The sequence below is a fragment of the Panicum virgatum genome, chromosome 7K (assembly GCF_016808335.1).
Source record: "Panicum virgatum strain AP13 chromosome 7K, P.virgatum_v5, whole genome shotgun sequence".
Classification (NCBI taxonomy): Eukaryota; Viridiplantae; Streptophyta; class Magnoliopsida; order Poales; family Poaceae; genus Panicum; species Panicum virgatum.
Window position 1 is genome coordinate 31,851,845 of NC_053142.1, and position 27,959 is coordinate 31,879,803.

The 27,959-nt window shown below is 49.2% G+C and overlaps 4 protein-coding genes across 4 annotated transcripts; all 4 read right to left on the reverse strand.

Annotated features, from left to right (window-relative positions):
• Nucleotides 1-15,108: 15,108 nt before the first annotated feature.
• Nucleotides 15,109-16,197, reverse strand: LOC120643024 (ABC transporter B family member 9-like). The gene has a single exon (XM_039919565.1). The coding sequence runs from the start codon at nt 16,122-16,124 to the stop codon at nt 15,282-15,284; it is 843 nt and encodes a 280-aa protein (XP_039775499.1). The 5' UTR covers nt 16,125-16,197; the 3' UTR covers nt 15,109-15,281.
• Nucleotides 16,198-16,202: 5 nt separating this feature from the next.
• Nucleotides 16,203-16,883, reverse strand: LOC120643025 (ABC transporter B family member 9-like). The gene is made up of 2 exons (XM_039919566.1): nt 16,692-16,883; nt 16,203-16,555 (listed from the first exon to the last, which is right to left on the reverse strand). The coding sequence occupies exons 1-2, from the start codon at nt 16,800-16,802 to the stop codon at nt 16,277-16,279; spliced, it is 390 nt and encodes a 129-aa protein (XP_039775500.1). The 5' UTR covers nt 16,803-16,883; the 3' UTR covers nt 16,203-16,276.
• On the reverse strand, nt 16,853-19,557 carry LOC120640123 (ABC transporter B family member 5-like). Its single transcript, XM_039916003.1, has 6 exons — nt 19,474-19,557; nt 19,070-19,308; nt 18,393-18,918; nt 17,705-17,978; nt 17,005-17,603; nt 16,853-16,894 (listed from the first exon to the last, which is right to left on the reverse strand). The coding sequence occupies exons 1-6, from the start codon at nt 19,555-19,557 to the stop codon at nt 16,853-16,855; spliced, it is 1,764 nt and encodes a 587-aa protein (XP_039771937.1).
• Nucleotides 19,558-20,804: 1,247 nt separating this feature from the next.
• LOC120640124 (ice-structuring protein 4-like) lies at nt 20,805-21,188 on the reverse strand. Its single transcript, XM_039916004.1, has one exon. The coding sequence runs from the start codon at nt 21,186-21,188 to the stop codon at nt 20,805-20,807; it is 384 nt and encodes a 127-aa protein (XP_039771938.1).
• Nucleotides 21,189-27,959: the final 6,771 nt, after the last annotated feature.

Here is a 27,959-nt window from a genome sequence, read left to right on the forward strand (position 1 = left end):
AGACAATATGAAAGCATCGTAGCAGTGGCGGATCTAGGATTTTACCGGCAGGTATGCCACCAAAAAAATTTCAGCTAACAATATGATTCATAAATAATTCACCCAACAATATAGAATTTATCGAGAAATTCGATAATAACATACAAAGTCTTAAACTCAACAATTAAGCATAAATATGGCATAAATTAAATATAAATAGTCCACAAATAAATGTGCAAGATGTAGCATTAGTTGATTGATGATTAATTCTCAAACAATACTACTTATACTTACTGTGGCGTCGCCCCTGCAAATGGGCCGTGTCAGACGGGCGGCATGGGCCACGACACTAAAAACACGGCACGAACATGACACGACACGATAGGTTTAGTGTCAGTGTCTGCACGGCACGAGCGTAGTGTTGTGTGTGGGCCGAAACCCCAGCACGTAGTGCCGGCACGCGCACGATACGGATAATGGGCCAGCACGGACCTGGCACGGTACCTAACTAGCTATTACCAGACCTGCTAACCATAAGACCCCGTTCCCACCCAGCGGCCCGCTAACGGCCCACCTTGGCGGCGGCCCAGCTTACAAAAGGCCCAACCTCTCTTCTTCCTAACCCTAACCCCGCATCCCCCTCCCTCCACTCGCCTCACCCGACACCCTTCTCGGCCGCCGCCGCAGACGCGCCCCCTGCGCCGCTCGCCGTCCCCCCGTCCCGTCCCATCCCCCCGCCCCTTGTCCCCATCCCATCCCCCGCCCCCACCCCCCGCGCCGCTCGCCGTCCCCGCCGCCATGGGCGCGGCCTCCCAACGCCGCCCCTGCCCCCGCCGGCGTCGCTTGTCGTCCCCGCCGCCAAGGGCACGGCATCCCAGCGCCGCGGACTCCCCACGCCTCGCCATCCGGTGGACGCCGCTCACTGCACTCCTCGTCTTCGTCACCACCGCCGTCCTAGGGCCGCCGCCCGCCGCCGAGCTTTGGGTCCGGGGCGGCATGAGCACGCGGGGCTGCCGTGCCCACCGTGTCGACACGGCACGGCCACGCGCATGTCGTGCCGTGCCTGGGCTGCGGCGGCGGCACGCAGTGCCGGCACGGCACGACACGACTAGCCGACCGTGCCTAGTCATGTCGTGCCAGATCGTGCCGTGCCGAACTGTGCCCGTGTCGTGCCGTGCCGTGCAACACGTTTGGACATCTATAATCGCTGGTGGGAGGCGGTGCGGGAGCGAGGCGACAGTGGTCACAGGGGAGTTGACGATGAACTTTGGTTCTTTTTTTTTGAGGGTATGAACTTTGGTTCTTTTAGCAGTATATATATATATATATATATATATATATATATATATAGATATATATATAGACACACACACACACTAGGCGATTCCCCGTGTGTTGCCGCGGGATCTGAAAGAGCTTTCCGATAAACTATGATAAAAAAATATAATATAATTCTTTAAATAAAATGCTATGGAGAGGATGTAGATCGAGTTTGCTAAAAATAAAAAAAATGATATATCTTTTAATAAAGAAAAGTTCGTATAAATGGTGAGATTATGTTGAAAGATATATGAGAAATCTCTTGAATGAAAAATAATAGATTTTTGGCCATCGCCGTCTCGTTGGACGGCTTCCAGGAGAGGGGCAACTCACGGTCGCCCATCGGTGTTGTGCTCTCCACCAGCTCCATGGAGCTATCGTGCGTCGCCACTAGCTCCACGAAGTCGTAGCCGGCCTGGAGGAGCTCATCATACTTGCCGAAGTGAGCTGGATGTACTGTTTTATTGTTTTGACAGTGAACAGGATTGCATTGCTTCTGGGGATGAGCGAGTGACATATATAGTATGCTGGAGAGGAATTGAAAAGACAATGACGCTATTAAGGTGACTTTTAATTGCTTAGTACGTGAGTGGGAGATGACTTTATTTGATTGCTGATTAGTGGTGTATAATATTCGAGTAATGCATTGTGACATGATGAATATATTAACGTGAGTGGGTGCATGATGAGTGGGTGTATGAATAAGTGGATTATAAATATTAACACGAGTGACTTTTAATTGCATGTGATAGTGTATTGCTGAGGTGGATAGCTTGCATATTGAGAGAAATCGCTAGTGGGGATCAACTATATAGTTTTTATAGATGGGAATATATCCGGTGCAAACTAACCTCTCCGTGGAAACTATGCAAACTTCAATCTGAATCACCGGATCAACATCCAAGGGGGAGCGCAGGGGGAGTGGGAGGGGGGATTTGCAAAAATGTGATTACTTAATTCAAGGGTGGGCAGTTAATTGTAAAATTACCCCCTCCCCCATGCCCCTTGGATGTTGATCCGGTGGTACAGATTGAAGTTTGCATAGTTTTCACAGAGAGATTGGTTTGCACCTGATACGTTACTTTTATTAGATACCAGTTACAGTTTATCGATGTGGAATTTACGGTACATTTGTTCTTGTAACTCATATGCATAGGTCGTGTAACTTATGGTTCTGGTTATACGTTTTTATGTACATGTCTTAATTTCAAGAGTTGTAGTTTCTCGTCTATATATTTTGAGGAATGTTGAGTACTCTATCCTGCTTGTGATGAGTGAATTGTCAACCGTGCGGTGTGATCGTGCGCTTGGTTTTTGGATTGCAGGTACACGGGCGTCGAGTGTCGACGGAGAGTTGCCGTGGAGGAGCTCAGGCCGGGCGGTAGCTGTGGCGTCCACTCCTGGATCGAGGGCGCAAGCGGCGATGGAAGGCGGGTTTCTTGGTTTGCGCCACAAAAACAAGGAGGAGGACGGCGGTTGAAGATGCCAAGTCGTGGAGGTGACGAGCGTCTGTCCCGGGACTGACGGAGGCGACGGGCGTTGACGGCGTCTAGGGCCTCGCTGTGGGCGAGGAGGTGACGGGCGTCGGGTGACGTTTAGGGCCGTCAGAAGGCTGAGGCGGGAACGGCGTCTAGGGCCACGGCGTGGAGGCGGGAATCTTCCCGCGCGTGAAGTTTTGGCGGTTTTCTTAAAACCGGCCACCTACCCGGGTTTCGCGGACCCTCCAAAACCGCGGACCGGTACTTCGTCGACGTGGCGGCATCGCAGCAAAGGCTTTGAGTCGAAGAAAGAAGCTCCTCCATCGATCGAGTCTGTACAGCGGGCTGCTGCAGACCCGACCGGTCTGACCGGTCCAGGACCGGTCCCCTGGACCGGTCTGGCCGCAGCAGCTGGGTATAAAAACCCCCCCACCAGCCCGTGGCTGGGAGAGTTTCTTGAGTCTTTTGTTTTCTCTTCGTTTTTCCTTCTCCCTGCCCCTGCTTCAGGTTAGGGCCAAGAACTCCAACTCAAAAGAGGGTTAGGTATAGCTAATCTCTCAAATCTAGAGGGTGGATGATGGGTGGATGGCTCTAGCTTTGTATAGGTGAATTCCTCCCATATTTATGAATAAAATCTTATTGAGATTCACCTTTGTATGCTGAGTACTCGTCCTCTCCCTTCTCTTTTGCGTTTTAGACTTGATTTCTCCTCTTTTGGGATGTTTCGTGTTTAGAGGAATCAAGCTCGTGGATTCGTGTTTTGCCGAACTCGTTGTGACGATTCTGATCTATCTAGCCTAGTGGCAAAATCCCTAGAATCGCGAGTTCTCACGAATTGGAGATTTTGAGTTCTTGAGAAAACCCCAATCCTCTTTGATCTTCCCTCGAATTCTCACGATCTGTTAATCTTTTGGGAAAGATCTCTTGGGGATATGTTCATGGGGTAGATGCGAAGCTATCCTCCAAGTTTCATGAAATTTGGACTTCGTTTACTCGAGATTTGACATTTGGAGCTTTGTTGGCGGGCTGTCTAGGAGTGACCGGTCTGACTGGTCTGAGTAACCGGTCTGACCGGTCTGGAATTTGATTTCCCAGCCCGACCGGTCTGACCGGTCTGTGTAACCGGTCTGATCGGTCTCTGCAGTCCAGTTCTGCGTTTCGACTCGCTTTGCTTCCGTGCTGCGACCTGGGTCTTCTGCTTCGAGATAGCTTGTCCATAGCTATTCTCGCTGACCTAGGTTCGAGGGCTTGCGGTGATTTTGGGACATAGGCCGATGATTCAATTTCGAGAGAAATTTTGATCGGCTCCCATTCACCCCCCTCTGGTCGCCAGTTTCGGTCCCTCAATTGGTATCAGAGCTTGGTTGAGGTTTTCAATACCTTAACCGGTTCGAAAACCACTTGGCGACCATGGCGAGTCTTGGTAAGATCCCGATGTTTTCCGGCGAGGACTATGCCTACTGGAAGGTTCGCATGAGAGCCTTCTTGCAGAGCATGGGAGCCGAGGTCTGGGAAATTACCACGAACCAGCTTTACGAGGTGCTGGCTGTTCGGACCACGCCCGTTCAGGTGACCCAGCATGAGGCTAACGCCAAGGCCGTCAATGCCTTGTTCGCTGGCGTTTCTCGTGCGGAGTTCTCACGTGTCCATGGTTTTCAGGAAGCCCACAAGATTTGGACGTGCCTTGAGAACTACCATGAGGGCACACCTCAGGTGAAGGCCAGACTGTTCGAGACTCACCGGCGTGAATACGAGAACTTCACACAGGAGCTGGATGAGAGCATTGACTTGATGTTCAGTCGATTTCAGTCGATTGTGAACAAAATCAATGCGAACAGATCTGCTGATGCCCTTGAGTACACAGAGCACCAGAAGGCTCTCAAGTTGCTCTACGCACTTGATCGCTCAGTGTGGGATCTCAAGGTGAATACCATCATTGAGTCTGATGGCTATGAGACTCTGACGGTGAACGAGCTTTTCAGCAAGCTCAAGGCCACAGAGGTGGATAACCAGACACGAGCCAAGCTCAATGGTGCCCCTCCCTCCAAGAGCATCGCTCTTGTGACTGGCCCTGGTGGATCGAGCTCTAACGCTAACTCTGCTCTTGGCTTTTCTCTTGCCTCTTTGCCTTCTGTTTCAGATGAGCAGCTGGAGACGCTGGGCGACGACGACTTGTGCCTCCTCATCAGCAAGTTCCAGCGCGTCTACCACAACAGGCAGAGGAAGAAGAACCCCGGGTGCTACAACTGCGGCGACCTGAACCACTTCATCGCCGATTGCCCCAAGAAGTCCGGCAGTGGCCAGAACAACCACTTCGACTACTACCGCCACCGCGACCGCAATGAGGGAGGCTCCAACAAGGAGCGTCGGCGCCACAAGCACCACAGTCGGGACTGGGGAGGACGCTTCGACAAGGAGTTGCTCAAGAAGCGCTTCCAGTACAAGACCAAGAAGCTAGAGAAGGCCTTTCTGGCGCAGCTCGGTGACCTCGACAAGAGCTCTGACACTGACCGCTCTTCTTCCCCGGCCTCCGACGATGACGACAAGAAGAAGAAGAAGCGGGACAAGGAAGCCACCGGCTTCATCGGCCTGTGCTTGGCGGCTGGTCGGCGCAAGGGCTTCTGCACCATGGCCGGTGAAGCCAATGGTGCCCGTGCGTCTCCAGGTGGACATGCTACACCGACGCACGCCGACTCTTCTCCTAGATCCGAGAGTGATTCAGAGGTAAACTCCATGATCGACCTGCTAGATACAGAGGTTAGGGAGTTGTACGCCGCTCTCGACAACCAGAAAAGGCTGCTTAAGGAAGCAGCTAGAGAGCGTAGAAAGCTTAGGGCTGAGCTGGCTTGTGCTAGGGAGAAATCTAGTGAGGATGAGTGCGCTGGCTGTATATCTCACATGAACGATCTTGTTGCTCTCCGTGCCAAGTATGATGAGAACGTCGCGAACTTAGATGTTGCTAAGACTTCGCTTTCAGACGTGTCTCATGAGCTCGCTAAGGCCAAGCATGAACTAGAACTGGTTAAGGATGCTCCTATTGTTAGCGATGTGCTTGAATGTGATGAGTGTCCTATCGTTAAGTCCGATCTAGCTTCGTTGCAGTCCAAGTTTGCTACTGTTGTGTGCGAGCTAGAGGAGATGAAGTCTAGGCTAGTTCTGCTTGGTGCTTGTAAGCTTTGTCCCACGCTTAGGTCAGAGCTAGATGAGAAGAACGCTTTAATCAAGTCTTTTGGGAAGACTAAGGTCGTAGAGTCTAGCCCACCTATTGACTGCTCTGTTTGCTCTGGTTTGATTGCTGATCTAGATAGTATTGCGATAGAGAAAGCCAACTTGGAGAATGAGAATACCTATCTTAGGGCGATTCTGAGTTGGGTTTCTAGCAGTGAGATGTAGTTGGGCATAATGATTAAGCAGTTTAAGCGTGGTGATCGGTTTGGGGTCGGTTACACATACACGAAGTCAGACTTTGACAGGTTGTATGGTAAGATTGGCAAGGCTGCTGGAAACACTTCTAGCACGAGCACGCAGCCTTCGCTTGTTGACCCCGCGGAGGGTGTGCTTAAAGAACCACCGAAAGCACCTCCGCAGAAACAGGTTTGGGTTCCAAAGCCCAATGAGCTGAGGAATCCCCTCGATACGCTCCCTGCTGTCACTGCCCAGGTTGCCCAGAAGAAGGGGGCTGCTCCTCCCCGTCTGCAGGCAAGGCCTCCACCTCCCAAGAGAGAGGTGAGGTACCACTACGAGTACTGTGATAGAGAGGGTCGCCTGGAGGAGTTTTGCTTCAGGAGGAAGCGGGCTGTGAGGCGTGAGCAGGAGAGACGCAAATTGGATATGTACTCTGCTCGGGTGCGTGGTCCTCCTCGGCGTGGTGGTAGGCAAGATGCTAGGGCGCGCCATGTAGGTGAAGGACAAGGAGACAGTGGTGGTTACCGTGCTCCAGTGGTGTTCGTCAGTCACGCGGTAGACGGGACGTGGAATACGCTTTGCCTGGTTTTGCTAACCCTTCTGTAAAGCAAATGGCTCGACACTGGTTTGCTTCTCACTTTGCTAACCCCAGTGTTGAGACATTTGCTCACCCTTTATCTCACTACTGATGTGCAGGTTGGAGACTTGGAGAATAGGTGGATCATGGACTCCGGTTGTTCGCGCCATATGACTGGGAATGACAAATGGTTCTCCAGCCTCACCCCGATGCGTTCAAAGGAGTACATTGTGTTCGGGGATAATGGAAGAGGAAAGATACGTGGACTTGGCGCTGTTCGAGTTTCTGATCGCTTTACCCTGAGAGAGGTTGCTTTGGTTTCGAACCTTGGGTTTAATTTGCTTTCTGTTTCGTAACATCTTGATGAGGGGTTTCAGATTCGCTTCAAAGAGGGCTGTTCGCGTGTTCTTGATTCTAAAGGAGATTTGGTTTGTCGGATTACACCTCGCGATCGGGTTTTCTTGGTTGACTTCTCTGGAACTCCTCTTGGCCCTTCTCGTTTCTTGTTGGCTGGTCCTTCTTCTGATCTGTGGAAGTGGCATAGGAGACTAGGACATTTGTGCTTCGATTTGTTGTCGAGACTTAGGTCACTTGGCCTGATCCGAGGATTGCCCAAATTGAAGTTTGAAAAGGACCTTGTTTGCCATCCGTGTCATCACGGGAAGATGATTGCTACTTCACATCCACCTGTTAATCAGGTGATGACCGCTCACCCTGGAGAGTTGCTACACATGGACACAATTGGTCCTTCTAGGGTGATGTCTGTTGGTGGGAAGTGGTACGTTCTTGTGATCGTGGACGATTTTTCTCACTATTCTTGGGTCTTTTTCATGAGAACCAAGGATGAGGCTTTCGAGTTTGTTCGAGACTTGATCTTGAGGTTGAAAAACGAGCTACCCCAGGCCATGCGAGCGATTCGCAGTGATAATGGCACAGAATTCATAAACGCCCGTTTTGACGCCTTTTGCAGTGATCAAGAGCTTGAACACCAGTATTCTTCTCCTTACACTCTACAGCAGAATGGAGTTGTAGAGCGGAAGAATCGGACGTTGGTTGAGATGGCGAGGACGATGCTCGATGAGCATAGCACTCCTCGCAAATACTGGGCTGAGGCGGTTAACACCGCTTGTTATGTGTCCAACCACATTTTCTTGTGTGCTTTCATGCACATGACTTCTTACGAGTTGCGGTTTGGACGCCAGCCCCGTGTTGACCATCTCAGAGTTTTCGGTTGCCGGTGCTTTGTGCTAAAAGATGGAAATCTTGATAAGTTTGAGTCTCGCTCGACTGACGGCATTTTTCTCGGTTATGCTTCTCACTCTAGAGCGTACCGTGTGCTGATTATTGATACTAACATCGTCAGAGAGACTTGTGAAGTCACTTTCGACGAGACTGCACCGTGCAATTCTTCTGTCTTTGAAGTTGCAGGAGATGATGAGCTCGGCACCTCCATCTTTGAAGATGAGGAGGAAAAAGCTGCGGAGGGCGAGGCTGTGGCTACCACGCGTGCTGTGGACCCAGTTACCTCCGCTACGAGCTCGGATGATGATGATGGCCCCGATCCGACTACGTCTACTTCACGGGGGCTGATCGAGGAGGTGACTTAGGCTTCACCAGCTGCACCTGAAGAGGCACCAGCTTTGGTTGAGGAGGAGGCGACTTCGACACGGGAAGCACCGCGACACATTCAGCGTCGCCATCCACCTCAACAGATGCTAGGTGATCTCAATGAGCGAGTCACCAGGTCCAAGGTAACAAGTATCGCTGGCTTTGCTCATTCAGCTTTTGTTGCCTCTTTTGAGCCCAATGATATTGGACATGCTCTTTCTGATTCTAATTGGGTCAATGCCATGCATGAGGAACTTGAAAATTTTAAAAGAAACCAAGTTTGGGTTTTAGTCGAGCCTCCACCTGCTTGTAATCCCATCGGAACGAAGTGGGTTTTCAAAAACAAGCAGGGTGAGGATGGTTTGGTTGTTCGAAACAAGGATCGTCTTGTTGCTCAGGGGTTTTGCCAAAAAGAGGGTATTGATTTGGAGGAGACTTTTCCCCTGTTGCTCGTTTGGAAGCTATTCGAATCTTTCTTGCATTTGCTGCTTCTAAGGGTTTTAAAGTTTTCCAAATGGACGTTAAATCTGCCTTCTTGAATGGTTTTTATCGAAGAAGAGGTTTATGTGAAACAACCCCCTGGTTTCGAAAATCCCAAGTTTCCAAACCGTGTTTATAAACTTTAGAAAGCACTTTATGGTTTGAAACAGGCGCCTTGAGCTTGGTATGATAGATTGAAAACATTTTTGTTGGCTCAGAGTTTTAAAATGGGATGTGTGGATAAAATCTTGTTCCTCATGCGGTCTGGCAATGACTTTCTCTTAGTTCAGATATACGTGGATGATATTATCTTTGGTGACTCTTCTCACGCTCTTGTCTCCAAGTTTTCTGAGAAAATGTCCAGGGAGTTCGAGATGAGCATGATGGGTGAGCTGCAGTTCTTCCTCGGGCTGCAGATCAAGCAAACTCCTCAGGGCACTTTTGTCCATCAAGCCAAGTACACTAGAGACTTGCTGCGGAAGTTTGACATGAGCGACCTGTCTCTTCAGCCGACTCCGATCAGCACATCGACGGCGCTTGATGAGGACTTGGACGGTGAGGCGGTGGACCAGAATGAGTACAGGAGCATGATCGGCTCGCTCCTGTACCTGACGGCGACCCGACCATACATTCAGTTCGGGGTCGGCCTATGTGCGCGGTACCAGGCTTCTCCGCGCACCTCCCACAGGCAGGTGGTGAAACGCATCTTCAGGTATCTGAAATTCACCCCTAAATTTGGTCTTTGGTACTCTGCAGATTCTTCTCTGGTTTTGGTGGGCTTTTCTGATGCCGATTTCGGTGGGTGTCGGTTGGATCGCAAGTCGACATCCGGCACTTGTCAATTTCTCGGTGCATCCTTGGTGTCTTGGTCCTCTCGCAAACAGGCTAGCGTAGCGCTTTCTTCCACATAAGCTGAGTATGTTGCCGCTGCTAGCTGCTGCTCCCAGATCCTTTGGATGAAGAAAACCTCGCAGGATTATGGTTTGAGTTTCGGTAGGGTTCCCATCTTTGTAGACAACATGTCAGCAATTAGTATTGCCAAGAACCCTATCCTACACTCCAGAACCAAACACATAGATATCCGATTCCATTTCCTGCGAGACAACCATGAGAGAGGACACATAGACCTGATCCATGTCCCTTCAGAGAGGCAAACCGCAGATATCCTAACCAAACCGCTAGAGTAGGACACATTTGCTCGCTTGCGAGGGGAGCTTGGGGTTTGTTACCCCTTTTGATCGCTGACTTTTCTTTGGTTAGCTTTGTAGGTTTTACTTGTCCTTCTATTTGTTTTCTAGGGTTGGTAGTTGCATTGTGCATATGCATTGTACATATTTGCATTTTGCATTGTCTCACTTGCACTAGCATTCTTGTATACATTGCTATGATCTTCTAGTGCCTGCTAGTGTGAGTTGATAAATTTGATCATGTATAGCTTGCTCCACTGTGTATATGACATCATCTGAATTAAGCTATTTTGATTTGAAAATCTGAAAACATGATCACCCTGTTTTGGCTACTAGCATGTTAGGGCGTGTTGATGTGCTTTGCTATCTTATTCATGCTAGTGTAGCCTTTCGTTCAGTAATTCATAATTGAAATGATCTAAATTTGATAAAATTGCTTGAACTGCCCTTGAAATGGATTGAAAAGATCCAGGTGGGATTGCTTGTCGCACTGATCGAGCTTTCGGGACGACTCACTTTGCACTTGTGAGAACCCGGGCAAGGTTGTGCATGACTGAAACGAGTGCCTTAAGCTTCTGATTGTCTTTGGCATAGGCTTGGCCTCGTTGCTAAGTGAAGCATGACAGGCTTTCAACCCCTGTCACTAAGATTTGCTTGATATAAATTTGTTTGAAAGATGAATGTTTGCAACTTGTTTTTGGCTGAGTTTGGCTCACCTGTATGAGTATGAGTAGCACTGCTTTCCATTCCCTACTTATTAGTGCTAGATCTTGGGTGATACTTTTATTTCTCTTAAACTAAACTTGCCTAGCTATAGATTGATTTGATATACCTTGTTGAGCTAGATGCAGGTCTTGTTTATGGATGCACACGTGCTTGTGACTAGATGTTGCTCATATCATTGTATCCCTGAATGCTTTCACTTACACCTCCTGTATTGCATTCATTGCATAGCATCTGTTCAGAGGGGGTTTCAGTTTCAGGGGGAGCTTTAGGTCTTTTTAGACTTGATGTGTGCATGTGCCAACAAGGGGGAGAATTTTGGGAGAAGTGATCGAACAAGGGGGAGACTTGTTTGATTTTTGAAAAACTTGTTTTGCACAGGGCTTTGAGAGTGCATCATTTTGGGAGAGTTGCACTTGTGAGAGGGAAAAACTTTGCTTGGGAAGTTTCTGCTTTGGTTTTGGCTCCTGTTTTCCTCGTTTTCCCTCTGCTTCTTGCATGACTGCGTCGAGCGTTACCTCTGTCTTTGAGGAGTCATGTTTTGACTTTTGATCGATTGCGTCGAGCCGTTGCCCTTGTCTTAGGGGATCAATCTCTGCTTGAGTAAGTGATTGTTTCTGCTTTTCTGAGTTTTGTGTCACTTGCTTGAGTTCTTCACTTTCTTGTTTCTCTTTTTATCACTTCTCTGCTTTCAGGTGGTGTGTTGACAATGCACTCATCAAGGGGGAGATTGAGGAATGTTGAGTACTCTATCCTGCTTGTGATGAGTGAATTGTCAACCGTGCGGTGTGATCGTGTGCTTGGTCTTTGAATTGCAGGTACACGGGCGTCGAGTGTCGACGGAGAGTTGCCGTGGAGGAGCTCAGGCCGGGTGGCAGCTGTGGCGTCCACTCCTGGATCGAGGGCGCAAGCGGCGATGGAAGGCGGGTTTCTTGGTTTGCGCCACAAAACCAAGGAGGCGGACGGCGGTTGAAGACGCCAAGTCGTTGAGGTGACGGGCGTCGGTCTCGGGACTGACGGAGGCGACGGGCGTCGACGGCGTCTAGGGCCTCGCTGCGGGCGAGGAGGTGACGGGCGTCGGGTGGCGTCTAGGGCCGTCAGAAGGCCGAGGCGGGAATGGTGTCTAGGGCCACGGCGTGGAGGCGGGAATCTTCCCGCGCGTGAAGTTTTGGCGGTTTTTTCAAAACCGGCCACCTACCCGGGTTTCGCGGACCCTCCAAAACCGCGGACCGGTACTTCGTCGACGTGGCGGCATCGCAGCAAAGACTTCGAGTCGAAGAAAGAAGCTCCGCCGTCGATCGAGTCTGTACAGCGGGCTGCTGCAGACCCGACCGGTCTGACCGGTCCCCTGGACCGGTCTGACCGGTCTGGCCGCAGCAGCTGGGTATAAAAACCCCCTACCAGCCCGTGGCTGGGAGAGTTTCTTGAGTCTTTTGTTTTCTCTTCGTTTTTCCTTCTCCCTGCCCCTGCTTCAGGTTAGGGCCAAGAACTCCAACGCAAAAGAGGGTTAGGTATAGCTAATCTCTCAAATCTAGAGGGTGGATGATGGGCGGATGGCTCTAGCTTTGTATAGGTGAATTCCTCGTGATTTAATGAATGAAATTTGGTTAAGATTCACTTGTGTGTGCTGAGCATCTCGTCCTCCTTTGCGTTTTGGATTCAATTCTCCTCTTTTGGTGCGATTCTTGTTTGGAGGTGAACAATCCTTGTCTCCGTGGTTTAACGAACTCTTTGCAATGATTCTCACGAATTGGAGATTTTGAGTTCTTGAGAAAACCCCAATCCTCTTTGATCTTCCCTCAAATTCTCACGATCTGTTAATCTTTTGGGAAAGATCTCTTGGGGATATGTTCATGGGGTAGATGCGGAGCTATCCTCGAAGTTTAATCAAATTTGGACTTTGTTTACTTGAGATTTGACATTTGGAGCTTTGTTGGCGGGCTGTCTGGGAGAGACCGGTCTGACCGGTCTTGTATTTGATTTCCTAGCCCAACCGGTCTGACCGGTCTGTGTAACCGGTCTGACCGGTCTCTGCAGTCCAGTTCTGTGTTTCGACCGGTCTTGTATTGAGGAATGTTGAGTACTCTATCCTGCTTGTGATGAGTGAATTGTCAACCGTGCGGTGTGATCGTGCGCTTGGTCTTTGGATTGCAGGTACACGGGCGTCGAGTGTCGACGGGGAGCTGTCGTGGAGGTGCTGTGGCCGATGGACCGTGCGGTGGACGGCGGTGAAGGGCAGCCGGGACCGGAGCTCGGACCGGGCGGCAGCTGTGGCGTCCACTCCTGGATCGAGGGCGCAAGCGGCGACGGAAGACGGGTTTCTTGGTTTGCGCCACAAAACCAAGGAGGCGGACGGCGGTTGAAGACGCCAAGTCGTGGAGGCACGGGCGTCGGTCTCGGGACTGACAGAGGCGACGGGCGTCGATGGCGTCTAGGGCCTCGCTGCGGGCGAGGAGGTGACGGGCGTCGGGCGGCGTCTAGGGCCGTCAGAAGGCCGAGGCGGGAACGGCGTCTAGGGCCACGGCGTGGAGGCGGGAATCTTCCCGCGCGTGAGGTTTTGGCGGTTTTCTCAAAACCGGCCACCTACCCGGGTTTCGCGGACCCTCCAAAACCGCGGACTGGATCTTCATCAAGACGGCGGCATCGCGGAGAAGACTTCGTTTCGAAGAAAGAACCTCGGCCGTCGGATGAGATCGTTGTACAGGGGGTGCTGCAGGCCAACCGGTCTGACCGGTCCCTGGCACCGGTCTGACCGGTCTAACCAACCGGTCTGACCGGTCCAGCGTACCGGTCTGACCGGTCCCGCGGGTATAAATACCCCTTCACTTGTGTTAGGTTAATTGCGGCTTTTGTAATCTATTTGTGGACTCTCTGTTTTTCCAGGCCGCCGCCCCTGCGTCTCCCTCCCTCTGTTCCTTTCGTTTGAGTTGATTTTGTCCATGGATTGTTGAAACCTTGTAAGGGATTTGATTGGGAAAGGAGGCCCTATCCTCCTCGTGCCCTCTGAGCTTTTGATTTGATTCAATCCCCTGGTTTTGTGCCTTGTACAATGGATTTTCGATTTCGTTTTTGGCACACTTGATTGAGAGGAGACCTCGAGTTCTTTGCTGTGATTCCCGTGCTCCCAACTCTGACCTAAACCCTCTGGAATCACTGGCGTGTTCGAATTCAAGTTTTTGAGTGTTTGAGAAAACCCCAATCCCTTTTGATCTTCCCCATAATTCTCACGATTCGTTGATCCTTAGGACGAGATCTTTTGGGGATATGCTCACGGGGTAGGGGCGAAGCAATCCCCCAAGTTTCGTCTGATTTCGTGGTCGTTTGCTCAGGATTCACCGTTTGAATCAAATTTCTCGGGGGTTTTCTGGGTGCTACCGGTCAGACCGGTAGGCACGACCGGTCAGACCGGTAGGCACGACCGGTCAGACCGGTCCAGCGCACCGGTCAGACCGGTCCAGGCAGATCAGTTCTGCAGCTTTCCCGAATCGCTTCCGTTTTGCTTCGTGGGTTCGCTTGCTCGTTCGAGGCCTTTTGTGTTGGGTTAGCTTTTCAATAGTTACCCCAAACTTTGGTCAGAACGCTTGAGGGCTTGGGCGTTTTTGGGACATAGGCCGACGGTTCGAATTTCGAAGAAATTTTGATCGGCTCCCATTCACCCCCCCTCTGGTCGCCGGCTTCGGTCCCACACTAGCCTAGTGGCAAAACCCCTAGGAACGCGAGTTCTCACGAATTGGAGATTTTGAGTTCTTGAGAAAACCCCAATCCTCTTTGATCTTCCCTCAAATTCTCACGATCTGTTAATCTTTTGGGAAAGATCTCTTGGGGATATGTTCATGGGGTAGATGCGGAGCTATCCTCCAAGTTTAATCAAATTTGGACTTTGTTTACTCGAGATTTGACATTTGGAGCTTTGTTGGCGGGCTGTCTGGGAGAGACCGGTCTGAGTAACCGGTCTGACCGGTCTTGTATTTGATTTCCCAGCCCGACCGGTCTGTGTAACCGATCTGACCGGTCTCTGCAGTCCAGTTCTGTGTTTCGACTCGCTTTGCTTCCGTGCTGCGACCTGGGTCTTATGCTTCGAGATAGCTTGTCCATAGCTAATCTCGCTGACTTAGGTTCGAGGGCTTGCGGTGATTTTGGGACATAGGCCGACGATTCAATTTCGAGAGAAATTTTGATCGGCTCCCATTCACCCCTCTCTAGTCGCCAGTTTCGGTCCCTCGTATTTTAATCCAAAGGATGTGAAATTCGTGGGTTGAAATTCAGGTGTTTTAGAGGGCTACAGCACCCGGGCGCCAATACCCCCTAAAATACCCGAGCGGAGAGTAGACAGAACAGAGAATCTGGCATTGTGGTAGGTAATAACTAATACAGGCAACAACATATATATTGTACGGGATCGAACTTTACTAGGCAGAAGTGCATAATCTGGGCAAAACATGATCACACGCATCTATAATGATATAAACAGAACGAAGCAGGGTGCAAATAAATTATAACTGCATCATATACAGTTTTAGCTCATTAGCTAGCGGCTACGATGGATGCATAAATGCCACCGCTGTGTCGCATCAGATCGTCGTGTCGCCCTTGCTCGGCGATGACGCCGTCCTTGAGCACGGCGATCTTGTCCGCCCCGACGACAGTCGCGAGACGGTGCGCTACGACGACGCATGTCCGTCTCCCGCCGGTCACCAGCCTCGCGAGGACGCCCCGCAGCACGGCGCGCTCCGACTGGGTGTCCAGCGCGCTCGTCGCCTCGTCCAGGAGCACCACTCGCGGGTCCCGCAGCGCCACCCTCGCGATGGCCACCCGCTGCTTCTGCCCTCCGGACAGGCGCACGCCGCGTGCCCCGACTCGCGTGTCGTACCCACAAGGGAGGGAGGAGATGAAGCCGTGCGCGCCGGCGAGCTCGGCTGCTGCCACCACCTCCTCCCATGGTGTTGACACACCGGCGGGTGCGCCGTACGTTATGTTCGCCCAGATGGTGTCGTCGAACAGGACGGGCTCCTGCGCCACCAGCCCCATCTGCTGTCTCAGCCAGCTGACCTTGAAGCTCCTGAGGTCCACGCCGTCAAGCGTTACAGTGCCATGGTCAGGGTCGTAGAACCTCTGCAGCAGGGCAAGGACGGTTGATTTCCCGCTGCCGCTCTTGCCGACGAGAGCCACGGTCTGGCAGGACGGGATGGTTAGGCACAGGCCTCTCAGGATCTCGACGTGAGGTCGCATGGGATATCTGAAGCTCACATTCTTCAGGCGCATCTCTCCAGTCAAAGCTTGAGGCTGCAAAGTCATCCCCATCATAGATCCTGCATCGATTTTGGACTCCCTGCCGATTATCCTAGCCATGGAACGAGCCCCCTCCATGGCTTTGGTCAGCAGTGAAGTGGTCTGAAAACATGACTGCGACACGGAAGAGCCTGCGATCGACAGAGCAAGGTACACCTGCACACATTCATGCACTCGATCTTGTCAGTAATCTATCTTCTTCCATCTAGAAATGATATGAGAGTCCCCTGCTATTTACTCACCGTGAAGACCTGGTCAATGGTTGCTCTGCCATGATACACGAGCTGAGCTCCAAAGAAGAAGCACGCGCCGTGGAAACAGTTGACAAGCATGGTGGACAAGCCGTACCCCATGGCCCTTGTGATCCCCTGACGGATACCATGTGCTTTCAGGGCCAGGCACTTACGTTCGTAAATCTCCACCATCTTGCTCTGCGCGCACAGAGAAGCTACGGTTCTGATGTTGCTGATGGCGTCATTAGCAATGCTGCCAGCCTCCTCGTACCTCTCCTGCATGCGTGGCAATGAGTTGTTAGTATTTGTAACGCAAGACAAGCATAGCGAATCGGCTACACAAACTAAAGATTCCATTACTGATCTGATCAACAGACATCGGAAGCCATTTACTGGGTGAGGGTGGTTTTACCTTGGCAGCTTTGAATGTGGCACTAACAAGATTCATCTCAGCGTAACCCTCTAGGAGCACGACCGGGAGGAAGCTCGATACTATCAAAGCCAGTTTCCAATTGGTCGCCATGGAAATGGCAAGCCCAGCGAACAGGGTGGCCGTGTCTTCTGCCACCAAGGCTAAGGCGTCCCCGATGACTTGCTTGATGGATGATGCATCGTCTGTTAGCCTCGCACTGATTGCGCCACTGGAGAAATGAGATCAAGAGATAATTGATTGTTACAAATGTCACAGCAATATAATGATAAGATACAAGTAGTAGAGCAGGAACCTGCCTAGTGTTGGGCGGATCATCAAACCAGGCTATTTCTTGGTGAACCACCTTATGAAACGAGTAGGAGCGCAGATGCCGCACAAGCCTCGCACCTGCAATGCCGAAAATGCACTGCTTCACCGGAGAGATAACAACCGATGCAGCGCCCAGGGCCGCGAACATTGTTGCGTAGAACGTTGCATACTCCGGCAGCACGCTGGGTGGCTCATTGAACGAGGAGATGGAACAGGCGATGGCCAGGCCAAACGCAGGGAGCAAAACGCCACGAGCAGCCGAAGCTACGCATCCAACGACAATGAGCAAGACGTCACTCCTGCTGATCAAGCGTCCCAGCAATCCCTTTAGGCTTGTTTCAGCAGGAACATCATCTTCTCTCTCGTGTTCGTCTAGTAATGGTGAAAACAAGTCAACCGAGGGATTCTCTGCTGCGGAACTTGGAGGGCAGGTTGATGATGATTTGTCATCCAACTCTGTAGTTTGAGGGTGCTGTGTTACTATGTCGTCACGGAGATCTCCCGTCTGCAGTACATTTTCCTGGAGACGAATCAGCTTGGAGTATTCTCCGTTGGCATCACTGGTGAGCTCACCATGAGTCCCTGTTGAACAACCAAGTGTAACAGACACTTTAAATGACCAGTTTGTAATCTCAAAACAAATATAACGTGTGACATCTGCAAGTACTTGTTCTTGCACTTACCATGCTCCACAAGCTTCCCATGGTGTAGCACCGCTACGTTATCAGCTTTTCGCACGGTGCTCAACCGATGCGACACGATTATCGTGGTCCTTTCCACCATGATCTTCTCAAGCGCTCCCAGGACTGCCTTCTCAGACTCCACGTCTAGGGCACTTGTCGCTTCATCAAGGATCAAGATTTTGGGGTCCTTCAGAATAGCTCTTGCAATAGCGATCCTTTGTTTCTGTCCACCAGACATATGCTTTGCATATTCGCCAACACTTGTGTCTAGTCCCTGTCCAAATTAAAACCCCTTTGGCATCACATATTCACATAGAAATGCAGTGCTCCAAAAATAATTTCATATACAAACGTTGATAATAGTTACGGGAACCGGGAACTGTCCAAAAAATGGAACTCATCATCGCGGAGCAAGATTTTAGTCCTCCGATCCAGAATTTCTCTTACAATTCTAATTTCAAGAGTCTTAAGCATTGTTATGGAGCTACTATTGTCTAAAGTTTCTGGGCCTCTCACACTGTTTCTGTGGAGAACAACTATTCAAACTGAAAATAATATGATATACAAACATTGGTAATAGTTATCCTATTTATGTAGCATTGCTGGTCCAGTATGTTATATGTAATATATGCTGATCAGTGACAATATATAGTGATTGCTGATGAAGGATGGAAGAGAATAAACTAACCTCGGGCAGTTGATCAATGAAGCCACTAGCATTGGCCAGCCGTAGTGCTTTCCTCATCTCCTCCTCCGTAGCATCTTTCTTGCCATATGACAAATTCTCCCTGATGGTGCTAGCGAAGAGGGCAGGCTCCTGACTGACCAACCCAATCTGTGCTCTCACCCAGTTCAGCTTCAGCAGCCTCAGATCAACACCATCCAACACAACCTGGCCTGAATCAGGTTCATAGAACCTATGCAACAGACTGATGACAGTTGATTTGCCGCTGCCACTCCTGCCAACAAGAGCTGTTGCAGTGCCAGCGAGGAGCCGGAGCGAAAGACCAGTGAGCACTGGGTGCTCAGGCCTCGATGGGTAACTGAAGCTGACACCGCAAAGCTCGATGTCACCCCTTAGTTTGGACAGCACCAGACCCCTCTCGTCATCGACATCAATCTTGGGCAGTCTATGGATGGTCTTGAATATCCGATAGGCCATTGCTTGTCCTGATGCCATGGACCTCACGCAAGGCAGGGTTTGTACGAGAGCCCTGCAGGAAAACGAATGCAAGTCAAGCTTTTAGACCAAAGACTCTTGGTCCCCCTTATATATATTGAAAGCATGCAAGTAAATTTTCACACATAGATAAAGAGCTGTTTGCTTGATTTTTTGTAGGCCCAATGATATATATATATACTCACGGTGTAACATTCATGATGATTGTCATGACACTCGCAACATTTCCAGCAGAGTATCCTTTCTTGATTATCATTGTTGAGCCATACCAGACTGCTAATCCACAGCTTGAGAAGAGGACCAATTGAATGAAACCACCCACGCAGCCTAGGACAGCATCCATGTAGACCTCAGACTTGTAAAATGCAACTATGGCGTTGTTGTATTTTTCAGCAGCTCTGCTCTCGCCACCGAAAGATGCCACCTATGTTCATGTCATGTTATGAGAGGAAGTATCATTTGCACAACCGTATATATTGGTGATTAAGTGACATGTATTGATCCCCTCATTCATGTTAGGAAAACTTACTGCAATCAGATTTTACTATACAAAAAGGTGGATAAGAGGGATGAGGAAATAAAGACATACTGTTTTGATATCTCCAACTGTCTGCTCGACCACGCTTCCTACCTCACCATTGGCTTCTTGGGCGCGAGCAGATAGAGCTGACATGGCACGTGAAAGAAATAACAAGATGATTAACATTGGAGGAACACTTGTCATTACCACCAGTGTTAAAATCCAACCACGTGACAGGGCAAGGATGAACCCAATGAGAAACGTTGACATGAGCTGAACGAACCGCCCGGCCTAAGTCACACAAGATAGACACATTGATCATTAGTAAAGAAATACATGCATTCAATTCAAGTGGATGTGTTCGTTGAAATGGGCTGAAGAAATCTCCCAAAGTGTAGTAATTATATTACATATATATTGACCGAAGGCATGATTGGATAGTATGAAGCAGAATATGTCTGCACGGGCAAAGTATTGCTGAACTGGCCCCTCGTTTGTTCGCGACCATCCCCAAGAGAAAAGTTAAACAACGCTCTGTCGTGAGGCTCAAGCCTGGGTTTCGGATATTATTATAGGAGCCCTCACAGTGGGTGTTATAGTTGAATATCTACACCTTTGGGATATCCTTTCTGCAGTCACAGGAGGAGGATAAGCATATATGGAAATTTTCCGCTAATGCTCAGTATTCTGCTAAATCAGCTTATGAAAGTTTTTTCATAGGAGCCACTTCTTTTGGGCCTTGGGAAAGGATTTGGAAATCCTGGGCTCCTCCTAAATGCCGTTTCTTTCTTTGGTTGGTCGCTCATAATAGATGTTGGACGGCAGATAGGCTTCAACGCCGAGGTTTGCCTCGCCCAGCTTGCTGCCCTTTATGTGACCAAGCACAGGAAACCATTAATCACATCCTTGTGGGCTGTGCATTTGCACGGGAATTCTGGTTCCACTTGTTCAGAAAAGTTGGCTTGCAACCTCTTACCCCTCAGCTGAATGAAAACTCCTTCCTTGATTGGTGGGAGAGGGTCATCAGTTCCATGGGCGAGCAATTAAGACAGGGCACTAATTCTCTTATCATCCTCGGAGCTTGGACTTTATGGAACCACCGAAATCGCTGTCTTTGATGGAGCAACCCCGAGTATAGCTGCGACCCTTGCTTTGGCTGATCAGGAACTTCATTAATGATCCATGCGCTGCCAGTCAGGGTAGGCGGGCGCTGGGTCGTCCTGCAAGATGTGATCCTGCAGGGAGAAATTCCCAACGGCGAGGAGGAACTGGTCGCGCCATCGGTTGTAGTTGCCGACGGCGATGTCGAGGACAACCGGGATGAGGGCCTGGATGTTGTAGATGGCGGCAGCCTGGACGTGGAGGTTGGCGATCGCAGCGGCCTCGTGGAGAAGGAGCGCCTAGCGGAGATCGCGGGGATCGGAGACGTCGGAGGCCGACTCCTCCTCATCGGAGGGGGGATCGCCGTCGTCAGGAGCGGCGGCGGCGGCGGCGGCGGCGGCGGCGGCGCGCGCGAGGGCATCCCGAACACGCTTCTCGATGGCTTCGCACTCCTGGATGGCGGCGCAGGCCTCCTCTTCGGCAGCGGCGGCGCATGCTAGGGCAGCATCGCGCGCAGCGGCATCGGCGTCGGAGGCCTTTGCCTTGGCGGCGGCGGCGGCGGCCTTGGCGTCAGCGGCCTTGGCCTTGGCGGCGGCGGCGGCCTGGGTCTTGGCGATGGTGGCTTTGCCATCGGCAGCGGCGGTGGCGGCCGACCGAGGAGAGAGGGGTGGAGTCCCAAGCATCGCAGCGCAGTAGGGAGCCGGCGCGAGGGCAAGGGAGGCGCAGCCAGAGTAGGCGCGCTAGGGCAGCGGAAGGGGAATCCGGAGAGAAACCCAGACTCGTGATACCATGAAAGAGAGAATAGTTGGGAGGCAAAACTGGATTGATTGATAGTGTGTATAGGGTATACAATATATAGGCAAGGAAACTCTAGAAGTGGTTTATGGAATAGCACCAATCAGAGGATTCTTGCCTAATCTATAATCAATACCATAAAACCCAAAGGCACAATCTACGGCAGCCCATGCCATGGGCCACAGCCCACTCGGGCCAGCCCACAGGGCCTATACTCCATTCTAACAGTGTGGACGGAAACTTTGAGGTACTAGCTACTTCTCACATCTCACTATGTCAATCATTGGGTTTCTATCAAAATGCTGTGTACATGAACCTAATCATCATGTGAGGACCAATTATCCTTGAACTCCAAATCTCTTTGCATTAGTACGTACCTTTTGTCCAATGGCCTCTTGGATGAGCACTGTGTCAGCACACATACTCGCCACCAATTGTCCAGTGGATGCTGACTGTTGCGCATCAAAGAATGACATGTCCTGCTTAAGAATAGCCTTGAGGTGGAGTGTACGGATGCGTGCTACCTGCCTCTCACTAGTGGTGGCCCAACAGGACACTTCTGATTCACAGAAAAAGGTGAAATTAGAGAGAAGATCGACTCAACATGAATTATTACAACTACTTCCCCGGTACATCTCCGTAGAAAAATTCAAATTTTTGTATTGTGAGTGACATTTAGCAAACCCTGTTAGTAAGTATCTTTAGTCTATAGAATAAATCATACAATGTAATTCATAATGCAAAGTGTTTTCATAGGATATTGGTTTATAGCTTTGGATAAACTATTGAGACAAAACAATAATCAAATATAACATGTTCAAGACTTCAACCTCTTATCTAACTACAAATATTGGTCAGCTGCAAATGCGGCATCTCCAAATCCTTTTACAGAATCAGCACTTGACTGAATCCCCAGACACCTCGTCTTATATTTGGGGAATGGTATGTTCTCCTCTAGAAAAGCTTATCGGCATCTTATTGGCACAAGATGGGTCCACCTAGTCTTTAATTGGATTTGGAAATCTTCCTGTCAACACAAGCCCAAAGTTTTCTTTTGGCTTCTTATCAAGGACATGCTGAGTACAAGAAACATTCTGAGGAGAAAGAACCTTCATCTGGAATCATATAATTTTGTACTCTGTGAACACACATTATTGAGGAATCTGTGGAACACTTGTTCTTAGGCTGTCAGGTAGCAAAGGACTACTGGAATTCGATTGGTCTGACAGTAAGTCAAAGCCCTGATCTTTTTCAAATTCTTGAAGATTTCAATGCTCAGCTGAATGTGCCTTTCTTCATGGAGATCATCATTGTTAAGCTGGAGCATATGGGCAATTAGAAATGATGCAATCTTCAGATCAATCCAGCCTACTACTCAGAGATGTTCAGAGATTTTCAGGAGTACTTTTGGTCTGCTCCTGTGGAGAGTCAAAAAGTACTTTCCTCTAATAGAATCATGGCTAGAGCAGCTTGTCTAATCCTTTTGATCTTTTTCTTTTCCTTCTTTGTTTCTAAATTTCCCTCCTTCCTTTTACTGTTGGTACTCATTTTGTTTGTAACTCTCTGGGTTACCTTAATAAATTTCAGTAGGGGCTCCCAAGCCCCTCCTGTTTCTTTTTTTAAAAAAATATTGGCCAGCTGTTAGCCTTTGTTCCGATTTGTACTGTTGTTTTAATTTTTTTTAACGGTTCTCCTTTGCTAGATGAATCAGAAAGTTTTTAAAATGATATGAGCGGGAAATCAATGGAAGTGCTTATAAAGCCATTGGTGGTGTTGCAATGTACTCTCGTTCCAAAATAAGTGTCCTTCTGAGTTTGGGCACGGGAATTAAGGAAGATGAGAGAGATAAAGAGTGCACAAGAAGCGAGGATGGGTGAATGAGGAGAGAGATAAACTCAAGAGTTGTAGAAGGATACTTATTTTGGAACAAATTTTGGAACGGAGGGAGTAGAATATATCATTCAGCATTATATAAGGAATTGTTAAAAAATAAATATGTCAAGGCAAACTTAGTCCATTAGAAAAGACATAGGAGCCGTTGGCACCACTCCGGCTCCTTATGCAGGTATTGTACAATATTGTGCACCACTCCGGCTCCGGCTCCTTATTGTGCAGTACTGTGCTGTATGAAGCCAGTGGGACTCCGCACTAGGAAAAATTAGTAACAGGCTCCACCACAGTACTGCGACAGTACCTGAATCAGAGCTGCCGGAGCTCCTGCAAACAGGCTGCCCCACCCATATCACATTGTCTTCTTTTTCTTTTGCATAGGGGCTTTGGGCACATTCGGGAGGGCCTTTAACTCATGCACTTTAACTCATGCACTGTTCACAATGCTACCATACAATTTTTCACTCTTATTAAAAATCAAATTTAGAGTTAGTGAAGCTTTTTTTTCTTGATTCACCAACTCCAGCTTCTTCAACTACTGTACTAGAACTCGAGCATCTTAAGCCCTCCCAAACTAGCTAGACCCTAGACTGAAGTATTAACTTACCATAATTTTTTTCAAAGAGGCTGAAAATTGACAACCATTTGGCATGAAGCCAAAATGTGGTGATGTCAAAAAGATTTGATATTTATATGGCAATATGTGAGAACTCTAACACGTGCAGGCGAATTATGTACAGACAAAATCTAGTTTTAGAATCACTTTTACTTTAGTTTAGCGCACTTGGGTCCTTGCAATTAACAAATCCAACATACCCGTAGCATTGTTTTTACGAATATTGGCAGTAGAATGAAGTGGTGAATCTGAATAGTCCTTTCTCGAAATCAGGTAATTAACACAAGAATAGCAGAACGCATATATTTTCTTTGGTAAGGAAACAGGCAAAAGCATTCTGGAAACTTACGAAGAAAGGAGGATGCACCCGTGACAATGGCAAGGTACAAGAAATTCACAGCTATCTGAAAACAACACAAGTAGTCCATAGGTCATATATATCTTCCATTTTTTGAACAAGAAGGAATAATATTCTATATTTCTATACATGGTAAATCTGATTTAGTAACAGTGAAAGATTAATCAGATTAAAATTATGGAATTAATAAGGACTCAAATTTCCTAAATCGCAATCTAATCTATCACTAGAGGGTGGCTCCGGGCTCCTCAAAGCACCCTCCCTCTCCTTTGAAGTCTACGACGGTCACGGCTATACATTTTGGGTCGGCAGGGAGAGAGCCTGCCACCGCAAATTAATAAACTCTAATATAATCTCATCCGGAAAAGAAGTGAACTAAGGCATAAGGTACCTTGGATGCTGCGTGAAGGAGGGAGGACCGAGACGAGTGAGCGAACGCGTCCACCAGATCACCGAACAGCAACGCCATGAGCGGAGCCGAAACACCTTTAGCGATCGCTGCTATCGACCCGATTGCCATGAGCGTGACGTCCTTGCGGTCTGCAAAGGCGAACATCATATGCAGGGGCACGCGGGCAGCGGCGTCCGTCTCTTCGCCAACAGTAGCCGCCATTCTTCCCGAGTCACAGCACCAAACAAACAAAACACATCTAGCTTACAAATAAGGAGAAAACAGATTTATATCGAATTATTCAATATGATCCATTTGCACGGATGGAACGGCCTGTTAATCTGATCGATTTTGCATGCCAACAACCTAGACCACGTCCTGCGCATGCTGGATGGATCACGCCGGCCTCGCCACCACGCCCTCCGCGCCGCCAGGGCATCCACGCGAGGCGGCGCTCGCGCTAGACCAGAGGGGTGTTTGGTTCGCAGCTTGTTTGGATTCAGGGGCTAAATTTTAGTCCGTATCACATCAAAAAGAATTTTATTATTTTGAAGTATTAAAAAAAGTCTAATTATAAAACTAATTGCAAAACCCTATGGCTAAATTGCAAGACGAATCTAATAAGATATATTAATCTATAATTAGAGGATGGTTATTGTAGCATCACTGTAGCTAAATATGAATTAATTAGGCTCATTAGATTCGTCTCGCAAATTAGCACCCATCTGTCAAAAAAATTATAAATATATTTTATTTAATACTTTTAAATAGCAAGATTCTCTTTGATGTGACAGGGGCTAACTTTAGCCTTGGGAAACAAACAGGACCACAGGGACTTCTCAGAAGTCCATAGGGGTTGTTTGGTTCTAGGGGCTAAACTTTAGATCATGTCACATCAAAAATAATTTTAGTATTTAAAAGTATTAAATGAAGTCTAATTACAAAACTAACTGCAGAACCCTGGGGCTAGCTGCGAGACAAATCTAATGAGGTATATTAATCTGTAATTAGCGAATAGTTATTGTAGCATTACTGTAGCAAATCATGAATTAATTAGGCTCATTAGATTCGTCTCGCGAATTAGCACTCATCTGTCCAAAAAATGTATAAACAGATTTTATTTGATAATCCTAAATAATAAAATTCCTTTTGATGTGATAGGAGCTAAAAAAAGCTTCCGGGAAACAAACAGCACCTCTTGGTCCCAAACAGCTAGGGACTTTTTGCAGACTTCTTAGAAGTCCCTGGCAAGGGTGCTTCTTGGGACTTCTGGGTGTGGGACCCACCAAAAAATTGTTTTGTTTTTTTACCCTCTTCTTTCTCCTCCCTTCTCTCTCCTCCCTCCCTCTCTCTCGGCTCGCTCGGAACTGCCTGCCTCACCGCTGCGCCATTGCCTCCGCCGCCCCGCCATCGCGCCGGAGCCATCTCGCCGCCCCGCCGCCGCGCACCACAGCCCGCGCCGCCGCCCGCCGCCCCCGCCCGTGCCCCGCGCCTTCGCCCATCGCCGCACTGCGCCCTGTGCCGCCCACTCGCGCGCCGCCACGCGCCACAGCCTGTGCGCCTGTGCGCACCGCCCGCAACCGCCGTCGCGCGCCGCCGTGGGAAGGAAGAAGGAGCATAGGAGAGGGGATTTCGGTGGGAGGCAGAGGAAGAAAAAGGGGAGGAGAGAGGAGAAGGAGAGGAGTTAATTGCTGGACCCCACACGAAGTTCTTTAGAAGTCCCTCAACAAAACACATGTGTGGACTTATCAGAAAAGAGACTTCTCAAGTGACTTTTAGGGACTTCTGGACTTCTGAGAAGTCCAGAGTAACCAAACACAGACTAGGAGAGTCCGTTGTGCACCTGCAACCGCGCACATTGTATAAATACAGTCCAACAGTTCCAATATTCGTTGGATCCTATCCTGTTTCACGGCCGTACCTGATTCTACGCACCTGAAACAACCACCGAGCCTCCGTAACAACCGCAGGCTCGCTTCCAAATGCACAATACTACTTCCTCCGTTTTTTTAAGTGTCGTATTTCCTACGCCACACATACCAAGAAGGCCATTTAAAACACCACAATCATCTCTGCTGTGAGTTAATCTGCATGCCTCCATGCAAGTCCGTTCGGCTGCCTCCTGTATGCATGCAAATCCAACCAATGCTATGCGTCCCTCGCTCGCATGCGGCCAATCAAGTTTAATCCCATCACTTCCCCAGGATTATAGATGCAGCGTCATAATTGCATTTTCTCTTCTATCGAAGTGCTACAGCGATCAGACACAAACGCGACATCTATTTCTGACGTTTTGCAAAAAGCTTATACGACACTTAAAAAAACGGAGGGAGTACTTGTGAACAAAAATACGTAACACGCCAGATGTCGTCCCCTCTGGACCCACGCCCGATCGAATGACGACGAGGGCAGCGGACACCAAGGAAAGAACGCAATTTCTATACATCGGACCTTCTACTGCCAGCTAGGGTAGGACACCTTTGAGATTCGTGCAGACGCGGGATCGGACGGCTGACGTGCTGACTGAGGTATACCATACGGGTGTTCCTATGACTATGAAGATGGAATTCCACGCGACTACAAGGAAAGTTTTGGTTTCCTTGTGAAAACCAAAGAGAGAAACTGAATTTTGGCACATAAAATGACATGGTTTTCAAACAAGGTTTAAAAAGAATAAAACCATGTGTAATTCAAATAAAAAGGTCCTTATATAAATTTTCAAAATATAACTCAAATGAAATTTTGCCCAACACCAAAGTTGTAGAGTTTTAAATACTGAACAACTTTCATGTTGTGAGATTTTCAAGTCGTTATACAAAAATTTGAATTAATTCAAATTCCAGTTTGAGATGTTTTTGGTATTTGTTGTAGATTTGATTTTATTCAAAAACTAAGCTTAAATTCAAATTTTGCATAAAACAAAAGTTGTATGAAATTAAATTTTGAACAAATTTTGTTTTTGGAGATTTTCAAGTTTAGTTCAAAAATTTTGAGAATTTTTCAGTCAAACCCGGGTTGACTTTCCCCTTTCTCTCTCTCTCCCCTGCCTCGCCGCGACAGCCGGCCGCCGGCCCAACACCGGTGAGCCCTTGCTTGGCCGTGCGCACCCCAGGCCCTCCTCCCTGCACCCAATCCTCATGCCTGAGCCCCCACTCGAGTGCCTGCCTGCCCCGACCGGTCTCCCTCACCGCCGAGCGCCACAGCTCACCGTGCGCCACGTGGCAGGGCATCCCTGCCGCCGCGCCGCGCCAAACCAATGTCCAGCGAGCCCCCTGCCCGCATGCCACCAGCAGAGCCCCTGCCCAACCCCGTGCGCACGCTATCCCCGCCCCTGACACCGCATTCTCGCCGCCCAACCCTCGCCGCGCCCCTGCCGCACGCCACGCCGGCGCTCTGCGGACCGC

Bases quoted from the DNA above. Each gene is read 5' to 3' on its own strand.
- LOC120643024 (XM_039919565.1), bottom strand. From the start codon at position 16,124: ATGGAGGGGGCTCGTTCCATGGCTAGGATAATCGGCAGGGAGTCCAAA.
- LOC120643025 (XM_039919566.1), bottom strand. From the start codon at position 16,802: ATGGCGACCAATTGGAAACTGGCTTTGATAGTATCGAGCTTCCTCCCG. The intron at 16,556-16,691 runs GTAAAACCACCC...CCACGCATGCAG, and splicing joins CCACATTCAAAGCTGCCAAG to GAGAGGTACGAGGAGGCTGG.
- LOC120640123 (XM_039916003.1), bottom strand. From the start codon at position 19,557: ATGTCAGCTCTATCTGCTCGCGCCCAAGAAGCCAATGGTGAGGTAGGA. The intron at 17,979-18,392 runs GTTAGTTTATTC...TAATTTGGACAG, and splicing joins TCATTGATCAACTGCCCGAG to GGACTAGACACAAGTGTTGG. The intron at 16,895-17,004 runs GTTCCTGCTCTA...CGAGGCTAACAG, and splicing joins ATCCGCCCAACACTAGGCAG to ACGATGCATCATCCATCAAG.
- LOC120640124 (XM_039916004.1), bottom strand. From the start codon at position 21,188: ATGCTTGGGACTCCACCCCTCTCTCCTCGGTCGGCCGCCACCGCCGCT.